The sequence below is a fragment of the Coregonus clupeaformis genome, unplaced genomic scaffold, assembly GCF_020615455.1.
Source record: "Coregonus clupeaformis isolate EN_2021a unplaced genomic scaffold, ASM2061545v1 scaf2417, whole genome shotgun sequence".
NCBI classification, from domain to species: Eukaryota; Metazoa; Chordata; class Actinopteri; order Salmoniformes; family Salmonidae; genus Coregonus; species Coregonus clupeaformis.
In genome coordinates this window covers 65832-77713 of record NW_025535871.1, presented here as the reverse complement: position 1 = coordinate 77713, position 11882 = coordinate 65832, and the positions used below count along the sequence as shown (strand labels likewise).

At 42.9% G+C, this 11882-nt stretch overlaps 1 protein-coding gene across 1 annotated transcript; it reads right to left on the bottom strand.

The window, feature by feature from the left end:
* Positions 1–4392: 4392 nt before the first annotated feature.
* Positions 4393–11202, bottom strand: LOC121548053 (nuclear nucleic acid-binding protein C1D-like; the record flags this gene model as incomplete). The annotated part of the gene is made up of 4 exons (XM_045219501.1): positions 10992–11202; positions 5693–5764; positions 4599–4665; positions 4393–4441 (listed from the first exon to the last, which is right to left on the bottom strand). Coding segments are annotated over exons 1-4 (266 nt in total), but the record flags the coding sequence as incomplete, so codon positions are not given.
* Between the last annotated feature and the right edge of the window lie 680 nt (positions 11203–11882).

The window sequence follows — 11882 nt, the reverse complement described above, 5'->3', positions numbered from 1 at the left end:
ATTACAACTATTTGGGATAATCAATCCTTAATTTTTCTGATCTCCTAAATAAAGCTCCTAAATTTTTTTATTGTTTTATCTTTTATTTCGCTTTCTTTAACCTTAAGTTACGTTCTCATTTACAACTGCGACCTGCCAAATAAAGCAAAGCAGTCCGAATAACAACAAACGAGTAACATATGGGGTAAAAAACATAAATTCAAAATTACAACAAATTTTCGTGTTGCAAAATGTGGCAAGTTATGGAGTAAGCAATAAATAGCTATGTCAAAATAATACTATTAGTATTAAGCACTGGAGTGCTAGATGTTCAAGAGAGTGTATGTGCAAATAGAGATACTGGGGTGCAAAGCAAAATATACAATATAGGGATGAGGTAGTTGGGTGGGCTATTTCGATGTGTGTACGGTGCAGTGATCGTGTAAGGTGCTCTACACTGATCTTAATAGTGAGAGAGATAAAGTCTCCAGCTTCAGAATTTTGCAATTCGTTCCAGTCATTGGCAGCAGAGAACTGAAGGAATGGCCGCAAAGAGTGTTCTTTGGAATGACCAGTGAATATCTGCTGACTAGGTGGGTGCTGCTATTGACCAATGCTAAATATTTTCTAATTGATTTTATGCCTGGAGCCAGTGGGTTTGACGACGAACATGTAGTGAGACCATCAACAAGAGCTACAGGTCACAGTGAACAGTAGCGTGTGGGCTTTGGAAAAGCAATGGCACTGTAATAACTACATCCAATTTGCTGAGTAGAGGTGTTGGAGCTATTTTGTAATACATCGAAATCAAATTAATTCTTCGAAGGGCATGTTTGGCAGCATGAGTGAAGGGGCTTTGTTGCGAAATGGAAGCCTTGATTCTAATTAACTTTGGATTGGAGATTCTTTTGTAGTCTGAAGGGGGGTTTACAGTCTAACCAGACACTAGTATTTGTAGTTTTCCACATACTCTAGGTCAACCGTCAATTTATTCTTCGGTGGGGGTCTTCATTAAACATGCATTTATTTTCTGTTACTTCTACTGGGAGTGTTGTATGTCATTGAGCTCGTTTGGGGTTTGTTAACACAGTGTCCAATGAGGGGGCCAATTTAAAAATGGTGTCGTCTCTCTAGAGGGTGATCTCAGAGTCACCAGCAGCAGACACATCATTATTCCGAGGTGTCGCCATGTCACCCCCAGAGACTCCATTCCAAACCAGGCCCTCCGATTTACACACTAATCTATTGAAGTGTTGGTGAGCCAGGCGAGGCAGTCATTTGAGAAACCAAGCTATTTTCTCCCATAGAATGGTGTTCATCCCTTGGCCAGGTCGATAAGCGGCTGCCCAGTACTGTCTTTATCAATCGGGTTATAATACTCGTTTAACTTGAGCATGCTGAGTCACCCATACCAGCTCAATTGCATGCGGGGTACGTTGAAATGTTCGTGATCTGTTTTTAACTTGGCTTTCCAATACTTTAAGGCAGGGCAGGATGGATATAGGTCTGTAGCAGGTTTGGATCTCGAGTGTCACCCCCCTTTGCTGATACTTGCTCCCCATCTCTGATCTCACTTATGAATTGACGTTATGGTTGATTCCTACAATTTCGAGCTAGTTTTAGAAAGATCAGATTGTCTAGCCCAGCTGATTTGTAGGGGTCCAGATTTTTGCAGCTCTTTCCAAGCTCTGCTGTCTGAATTTGTGTGAGGGGAGGAAGCGGGGGGCATGGGCAAGTTTCCGCGGGGGGTGCGAGCTGGTGGCAGGGTATTGGTTGTCAGGTGGGACATGGCCACTGTAGCAAAATGCTTGTTAAAATTCTCGATTATTGTAGATTTATGTCGTGTGATAGTGTTTCCCTAGCCTCAGTGCAGTGGGCAACTGGGAGGAAGTGCTCTTATTCTCCATGACTTTACAATTGTTTCCAAGACACTTTTTGGAGTTATTACTACAGGATGCAAATTTCTGTTTGAAAAAGTTTGCCCCTTTGCTTTCCTATCTTTTATATTTCCTAACTTCCCTGAAAGAGTTGCATATCGGCTATTTATGCTAATGCAGTACACCACGATGTTTTTTGTGCTGTCAACAGTCAAGTCTGAGGAGCCGGCTATATGTTCTTAGTTCTTATTTTTTTGAATGGGGCATGTTTCATTTAAGATTGAGAGGGTTACTTTTAAACAACCCAGGCATCCTCTACTGACGAATGAGATCTATATCCATCCAGGATGCCTGGCCAGGTCAATTAGGAACCTCTCACTAAGTGTTTTAGAGGAGCGTTTGACAGTGATAGCGAGGGTGGTGCGATTTTGACCGTGGGGACCCGTTCCGGACGCAGGCAATAAGGCAGTGATCGCTGAGATCCTGGTTGAAGACAGCTGAGGTGTATTTAGAGGGTATGTTAGTCAGGATGATATCTATGAGGGTACCCATATTTACGGATTTAGGGTTGTACCTGGTAGGTTTCGTTGATAATTTTCGTGAGGTTGAGGGCACTCTAGTTTGGGATTGTAGGATGGCCGGGTATTAAAAGCATATCCCAATTTAGGTCACCAAGCAGTGCGAACTCTGAGGATAAATGGGGGGCAATCAATTCACATATGGTGTCCAGGGCACATCTGGGGGCTGAGGGGGTCTGTAGCAAGCTGGGCAACAGTGAGAGACTTATTTCTGGAAAGGTGGATTTTTAGGGAAGTAGAAGCTCAAACTGTTTGAGCACAAGACCTGGATAGTATGATATCTGCAGAGCTCTATCTCTACAGTAGATTGCAACTCCGACCCCCTTTGGCAGTTCTATCTAGACGGAAAATGTTATAGTTGGGGATGGAAATTTCAGAATTTTTGGTGGCCTTCCTGAGCCAGGATTCAGACACTGCTAGAACACTCAGGGTTGAGCGAAGTGTGCAACGCAGTGAATAACTCAAACTTAGGAAGTAGACTTCCGATGTTTACGTGCAGAAACCAAGACTTTGCGATTACAGAAGTCAGCAAATGATAGCGCCTGGGGGAGTAGGAGTGATACTGAGGGCTGCAGGGCCTGGGTTAGCCTCTACATCACCAGAGGAACAGAGGAGGCACTAGAATAAGGATCCGGCTAAAGGCTTTAGAACTGGTCTTCTAGTCCGTCGGGTACATAGAATAAAGGGGGCAGATTTCCGGGTGTTGTAGGAACAGATTCAGGGCATTATGTACAGACAAGGATATGGAAGGATATGAGTAAGTGGGGGTAAACCTCGTTGGGTAACAATGAAAGAGATAGTATCACTAGAGGCACCAATTGAGTGTCTCTGCGTGTTATGGGGGGGTGGGACAAAGGAGCTATCTAAGGCAGGTTTAGCTGGGCTGGGGGATCTACAGTGAAATAGTACAATTAGGAAATAAACCAAACAACAATGAAGCTAACCATGTTTGGGCTGAGGCTAACATAAACAGGATGTAGTACCGTAAAAGGAACAGTACCAGCAGACATCAGCTGTATAGCTGAGCATTATCAAGGTCCGGTGAACAGCAATAGGATAGTTCGGAGGCTGCTAAAGCACTAGCAGGTAAGAGGCCGGCTACGTGTGCTAGCGGCCGGGGCTAGCAGATGGAATCTTCGTGGTGCGTCGTCATACCACATCAGACGATTTTCGGCAGGCCAGTCGTGTAGGATCGGCGGGCTCCGTGTCAACACTAGGTGGTCCCATCCGGTTGACAGAGAGGTAGATAGCCGGGAGATGGGCCTAAAGCTCAGGATGATTAGCCAGACAACAGCGTCCATTTAGTTGAAGCTAGCTGGTAGCGATGAATCCGGAGTTAAAGGTCCAGTGATTCAGTGATTCCGGCAGAAAAACTGATATGTTCTGGGTCGATAACGCGCTGTGCAGACTGGCGAATATCCAGTGATTAATATCCAGTGATTAAATTAATCCGCAGAAAAAAAAATCCAATGTTCTGGGTGAAATACCCTTAACTGTGGCTAATGCTTAAGTAGCTAGTTAGCTGGCTAGCTAGTTTCAACTGGAGATTCTATATAAAGGTAAGTCAATAATAGAATCCGTTCCACATTGAGTGAGGCGGGTTGCAGGAAAGTATATTTTGTAGAAGGATGAAAAGTCTGATAGGGAAATATGTACGAAAAATACAAAAAAACAGGGTATTTACAGGCTATTTACAGACACACGACAAAAACAGAACTGCACTACTTCGCCATCTTGGAATAAATAAAAAGGGCCCGGAGATAACCTATGGAATCTACAACTTTGTCTAACTAGCGTGAGTCTGTATGGCTCTCTCTCTCTCTCCCCCCCGTGTAAAACTCAACAGCCTCTGTCCATCGCACTGCTGCAAGCAAGCGGCACTTAAGACAACTATCTGGATATCCGGAAAAAACTTCATGAGTGGAATTCTCTTCAGGGTAAAAATGAAAATATCTTACCAACTCTTGCTTGATTGTTTGGGGTTTATTCCTTGTGTGACCAAGTACGCTTTAAAACAACAAAACAAGAATTATACTAATTTAGCATGGGGAGTGTTGTGGTGACAGTCATGTAATCATCTTTACATATTTTTTTTTCAAGCAGACTAGATAGAATTTTACAACATTAACCTGGCTTTGCGTGCAGACAAATATAGCACACTTACTCCAGAAAAGAGAGTTGAGGCTATATGCAGACGTCAGGTCCAGCTTGGCTTGTTCCAGAGGATCCAGCTATCAAGAAAGCAAGAGACACATTGAGAGGGTTCGTTTTCGCTCGCCCAGTTCGACAGGTAGGCAGAGTTTGCACCAGGTTAAAAGTGACTGCATTTGTTTTGTAACCAGGCTGCCCCCCCCGTTGGTGTGAGCTGGGATGTAGCCTAGGTAAAGCACGTGGAGTAATGCGTTAGTGTTCCCTGTTTCCAAATGGGCTTTATCTTCCTTCCCAAGGAAAACTAGTTTAAGAATTCAAACATATATATATATATATATATATATATATATATATATATATTTTACAGAAAATACATGTTGTAGCCCGTTTCTGAAGCATGCATCGTGCTTCCTTATTGACAATATGACCGGCTCGTAATTACTGTTCGATTTGAGCAGGGCGCTCCGCCTTCCGGCGGTTTTGGGTCAGGCCCTAGCTCTGTACACCCCGGTTCAGTGTAATCAAACCTCCCGGGACAGCAGAGGCCTTAATATTACCCTTCTGTTGACTGACTCAGAGTGACACTCCCAATAATCAGGGGTGTATTCATTACGCCGATTCTGTTGCAAAACGTTTTGTCTGTTGCAAAAAACGCTTTGCGACAGAAACCGTTTACTCCAAACGGAAAACGAAAACGAGAGTTTCTATTGGGCAAATTCAGGTAGGTCCCTCCCAGTTTCGTTTGCTCTGTCTGGTTCATAAACTGTAAACGGTTTCCGTTGCAAGACATAATGAATACACCCCAACACTTCAGATAACACTCAATACCAAGGCGCAGCGGTCTAAGGCACTGCATCTCAGTGCTTGGCGCGTCACTACAGACCCCCTGGTTCGATTCCAGGCTGTATCACAACCGGCCGTGATTGGGAGTACCATAGGGAGGCGCACAATTGGCCCAGCGTCGTCCGGGTTTGGCCGGTGTAGGCCGTCATTGTAAATAAGAATTTGTTCTTAACTGACTTGCCTAGTTAAATAAAGGTTAAATACAAAAATACAAAATACAAAAATTCTACCCTGTCTGTCACCGACTGGCTGATCACTACTTACCCGTTGTACCAGCTCATTTCTTGGCATAGATATGATGGTCTGCACCATGTTGTTGACAGCATCGACTGATGACTCAAACCCAGTGGCGGCTCCTGAAAAAATTCTCAGGGGGGGCAATTTTTCTGATGATTTAGGTGACCTACACACATTTAAAAAAAGATATGTCCAGCAACAACATGAAGACAGGGGCAGCATATAAGTCAATACCAGAAGCATTTATTGACTGATCTCAAAAGTGTTGGCTTACAAAAGCAAAATAAGTTACCACAGTAAAAAATAATCAAGGGTGTTCTTTCACATTCCTCAACACTGCATAAACAATATGCATTTCCATAAACAAATGAAATATCAGCTGAAAATACAGCATCTTGGTATTTGTTCAGATTGCAGGATCAACAAGAGCTTTTACCACATTTACAACATTTCAATGGTAGTGCAGCCAAATAATGTTTAAGAGTAAAAGAGAAATCCACACTTACATAATAAATAGTAACAGCATGGCAATAACAAGTAGACAAATTGTTGAGAGAAGTGGATCAGTGTTGCCAAGTCCGCTTATTATAAGCGACTTTGGGCTTGTTTTTCTGTAAAGTCGCTTACAAATATTGGTAGTCGCGGGTTTTTTTTGGGCTTGTTTCTAAAGTGTAGTTGCTTATTTGGGCTTGTTCCCAGCTCCATAGTAAGTTGTCAAGCAGTCTTGCCTGTTCCCTCTGTCCCTCCCCTTTCCCCACACACACAGGAGACAGCAGAGTTTTTTTCCCACCCACATCCTGCTTCTAATTGGCTCTGACCCAGATGGCAACGAGTACTAGCCAATCAGAGGCAGAGCAGGTCAATCTGTTATTTTCTGTTTAGGAAAACGTCAGTGAGTGACGTTTAAATGAAAATACGTGCAAGTCGCAACTGATGGTGAGTAACTGGACTGTAGGAGAGTTTTTGGAGGAACAAATGCCCGGGGCAAAGTGGGCGAAATACGGGAAGAAATATAACAAAGACTGGGAGAAAGAGAAAAAAGTAAAAGAATGGATTCAACCCGTCGCGGGTTAATTTCTCCTGTTAATGGGTTATAGTTATTTAAAAATGGGATCTTCTGCAGTCCCTGCAATAATAAATAAAGAATATGTGAATTCAGGATGATATTTATTTGTGTGTGCAAATTTTTTATTATCAGAAGTTACTGTGTAATATAATGTACTTGGTACATCAGTCTATATTTGATATCCCATCAGTTTTCTAATGTAAAATAATGTTAAAAAGGTGGTTTAACTCCTTATTGTAGTCATTGTCCTGAAGCTCAGGGGGGAGAAAAATAAATAAACTACCGTGTGTACAGTTTTGCAAAACTGCGCACAGTTGACTAATCTGTCCACATGGATGTAAAATTGACAATCTGTACCCACGGATTGTAAAAACGTGCACAGTTGATTTCTCTCTTCCCAGAACCTAGTGGGGCTCCGTAGAAAAAGTTGCTTGTTTTGGGCTTTTTTTTTTTTCACAGGCCTGGTTGCTTCTTTGTCTCGCGAGATCTGGAAACACTGAAGTGGATCTTTACACCTACATTCTGTGGAATGTAGGATATGACCAAAGTGCTACTTAATAAAAGCAGAGTAACGTTGTCCCAAATAGGGGAATGAACAAGTGAGGCTTGACCTAGTGTGGTCTGGGCATCTTGGCTTTACACATCGAAGACCAAACCAGAATGATGGAGGTGCTGCTAAGTTTAACTAAAGAATTCTGATATACACATTACTTGCTTCAAAAAGGCCTCATGGTTGAATTGGAAATATGTGCACCTGAGCATAATTCACAACAAGCAAGCAGGAGCTTTTGATAGAGGCTACTGAAAACATTGATGCATGTTATTGGTAATAAGAAATTTTTATAGACTTCCATATTCTGCCCTCTTGTATAGATTTGTGAAAATGAACAGTGATAGACATTTTGCCTGAAAACAGAATTTGAAAATAATTTCTAGAAAAGGTAAACACAGCTACTCTGTATGGCTTTGTAAAAATGAACAACCATATTCTGGCCAATTGTATAGATTTGTAAATATGAACAACCATATTCTGGCCAATTGTATAGATTTGTAAAAATGAACATGAACAGATTTTTTATTTTAACTAAAAAAAAAGAAAAATAACTATTTTAAACAACATCAACTGTGAACTGATTTGGGCGTGTGTGTGTTAAAGAGACAGACAGGAGGGACAAAGAGAGAGAGGCTACATTACTTGTACTGAAACTGTTCTCTTCTCTCTTTCAATGCAGCAAAGCGGTCAATGACTTTCTCATTGAAATCAGGCATGCTGAGGACTAGTTCCCTCTCCATGGAAAGCATGGCCAGTGCATTCAGACGTTCCTGGCCCATTGAATTTCGCAGGAATGTCTTAACTCGTGTCAAAGTTAGCATCTCTCAGCTTCAGCTGTTGTCATGGGAGTAGTTATGAGGATGTTCAACAGAGTCACAGTCTCAGAGAACGTCTCCTGGAGGTTGTAGCTCATGAGAACCTGGTACAGTGCCAGTGCACCACAGCAGCCCCTTGAATTCAGAATTCTCATAGATCAGAGATAGTTCTGTCTTGAGCTTTGCCTTGCTCAGCATGGGGTATGCATTCACAGTGGCATTCAGAGCCTCATCAGGAAATGAATGGCAGTACCTTTCAAACATGTCTGTTTGCAGTAAGGTAGCACTCACAAGGTGGCCAGAGAAAGAGAACCTTTCTTTGGTGTGATCCAGGATGGTGTTGCAGACCTCTTCAGACAGCCTCTGCTTCTCCTCTTCTCTCAAAGCCGTTCTGGGTCTTTTGGCTCCTGTTGCTTCTTGCAGCTGCTGTTGAGAGGAGTCCCTGAAGGCAAACAGACCAATGTGTTTGTTGGCTTTGTACAGTATTGTTGTCTATGTGATGCACAGGTATATGCAATGTATCCATGTATAGTACAAATACTTCAGTTCCACTTAAAATGGGCAGGGATGCATAAAGTCTTTAGTGTTTAAGTTAGCCTTTGTGTCTCACATAGCCTGAATGTTCAGCACAGTATACAGTGGTGCTCATAGCTTATGAGCCCATGCTAGTTGACTAAAAAGAGGAATAAAAAAGAAAAGAAAATTGGTGTCCTTAAAGGTTGGATTTTCCAACTTTTTTAATTAAGTCATTAAGATCAATTTCCAAAAGATGATTTTTTTATTTTTGTATTCCTCTTTTTAGTCAACTTTAGAATGTGTTCATACACTTATGAGCACCACTGTACAGTACACATAGTATATAAAATAAGCTAGATTACACCACTGGCCATATATGAGAATAATGTAATTTCAATTCCTTTCATGCATACATTTTCAAATAAAGCTCTGCTTTGAGAAAGATCGAATGATATTGTTTAATCTTACCTTATGGCCTGCACACTGCTTGTGAAGCTGTCGAGGGCACGTTTGATGAAGACAGCATCGATGTCCTTCTTCTGTAGCTTCTGGTACAGAATGTCGACGTGGGGCATGATTTTGTGAAAAAGCCCCAGGAAAAAAATAAAATCTTCATCATGTAGCATCCTCACGTAGCCAGATGCCTCTCTCACGGTGGGCTGGTCAAATGAACCCAATGAACCCGTCCGGATGGCTTCAAAACATTCTATGAGGTCGTCTCGATTCTCGTAGACAGTGTTCCACGACTCTGCTGTTGAAGTTCCACCGTGTGGATGAAGGTCTGGGCAGTCTTCGTGCAACAGTCTGGTCAAGAATGCTGGTGCGTTTGGGTGACCGGAAAAAAAAGTTGCAATCCCGCTCAGATCGGAAAGAAAATGTTCACTTTTTTGATGCGAGAAGTAGCTTGCTGCATGATCAAATTCAGCTGATGCGCATAGCAATGCACGTAATGGGCATTCTTGAAATTCTCACGCACCTTTTGCTGCACACCAGCCTTCTCTCCCCCTCATCACACTGGCTCCATCGTAAGCTTGCGCAATGAGTTTGACTTTCTGTCGTCGGCAAAAAGACCAGTTCAGTCTCTCCAAAAGCACACTGGCGATTGAGACTGAGGTTGATTCCGAGATGGGAAGGAACTCAAAAAGCGCTCCTGCACTTTGTGGTTGCTATCTATGTACCTCAGCACAAGCACCAGCTGTGTCTGTGTAGAAACGTCCGTGGTCTCGTCAGCTTGGATAGCTACGAAGTTCACCGACTTCACCTCCTCCACAATATGTTCCCTCATGACCGCTAGTATAGACTCCAGTAGCTCGTTTTGAATGGTCTTTGATGTGCCCTTGAAAACTTTAGCATTTTTAAGATGGTCATCAAACACCTCATCTAATTGTGCCACAAAGTTGACAAGTCCAAGAAAAATACCAGGGTTGGTGGAGCCCTCAGTTTCATCTTTGCCTCGCAAAGCTAACCCAAACACTCCGCAAAACTTCACACACTGGATTAGCCGGCTGAGGATGTGGCGGTTCTTGCTAACCTCATCGTTGTGGCGGCGGACAGCTAGCCTGTATCCCTCATCCAGTTGAGTGGCAATGTTCACTCTCCCCAAAGCAGACAATCTCAAACAGCTATCCATGTGGGTCTTTGACAGCTCATGTTTCTTAATCTTTTCTGAAAGATGGTGCATGTCCGTTACCGTTACACCAGTCGCTGTCCAAGCGGTGCTGTCTGCCGTGCCGCTTTCAGGGTGAAAGAGTAAGCAGGGGTAGCAGAAGACTGCATTAGCTACATCGCAGCCTGCTAGCCAGGTTTTTCGTTCGTACCAATTTTTAGAAAATCCTCAGGTGTAGGACTTTCCCCCTTTAGTAGAAACCTGTTGAATTATTAAATTTGGTCTGGGAGGTCCTAATTGTTTCGTTGCCAATTTATCTTGATTTGTTCGCCGACAAAAAGGAACTTCTTTCAAAGAGACAATCGAGTTGCACTGAACGCTAGCCATCTTGACAGTAGTACGTGAATTGATTGACGCTGCTACCCGCTCTTTTCTTAGTTACGTTCATGGTTATGTTACGTATGACGGGCGCGTAAGTGCAAGCCCTCCCGGAACCCATAGAGATTGTATTGAAAGCTCTGATATTTGAAAAAAAAGATTTTACATGAGAGTCTATGAGAGACTTCTGGGGCGATTTTCAACCTGACTGAAATCGCCCCAAAGGGGCGGCCATTTGAAGTACGACTTTAGCCTGATTGGACATTTAGTGGCAGATCAGACGTCTAGATTAGAACACTGATAACTACTGTTGCCGTGATATAATTGATTAGAAAAAAAAATCCCTTCCTTTTCCCGTTTGGCAGTGCGTCGCCCATATCGCCCTAATGAACACACCGCCCCTGCTCAAACCCCGTGAGCTGCTCCTCAATCTCAGTAGGGTAGTCTTCCACAGGGATGTCCTCTGCCATGTTGTCTGGGGAGATTGAGAAAGTCAATTAACGTTAGACATGGTAGACACTAGAAACGGTAGCTAGCTAGCTACTAATTTTAACTATACCATGACAACTCAATTGCAGCATATATTTATACCACCATCTTTGATGCAGCTAAAACAGAGAGGAAGTGTCGTAGTAAATATATAATGTTATAGCTTGGTCTGACTAAAATCTTGTGCATGACCCATTTTGTGTTGGGCCTTTGTATTCAATACAATGGACAAAAGAGTCCTATCTTGTCAGCCTTGTCAGCAGGTGGCTAAGGACAACACCCACGCCATAGGTCTCTCAGTTCTTCCAACTCACGAGTTCTTGCTCTGAGGACACACACACACACCCACACACACACACACACACACACACACACACACACACACATCATCACTGATAAACACACACACACACACACACACACACACATCATCACTGATAACACACACACACACACACACACATCATCACTGTTAAACACACACACACACACACACACACACACACACACAAAAATCCCCTTCTCTTAGGCTGAACATCTGAAGACAGAGAACCCGACTCAGAGCCAATGCAACAGTGATACTAACCTGGAGGGGACCTCGCCCAACTCATCAGGACCAATCAGAAGATCAGAACTACTAGATTCAACCTACTTCATTTTATTGTATAAAATGTCAGCACACAATGTTTCGGGGCTCTCTCAGATATCTCCCTACGAGATTGACGAACGGGTCCGTGCACGCGATTCCAGATATCTTTACCTCTGAATAAACTGCCTTTTATTATACCATATCC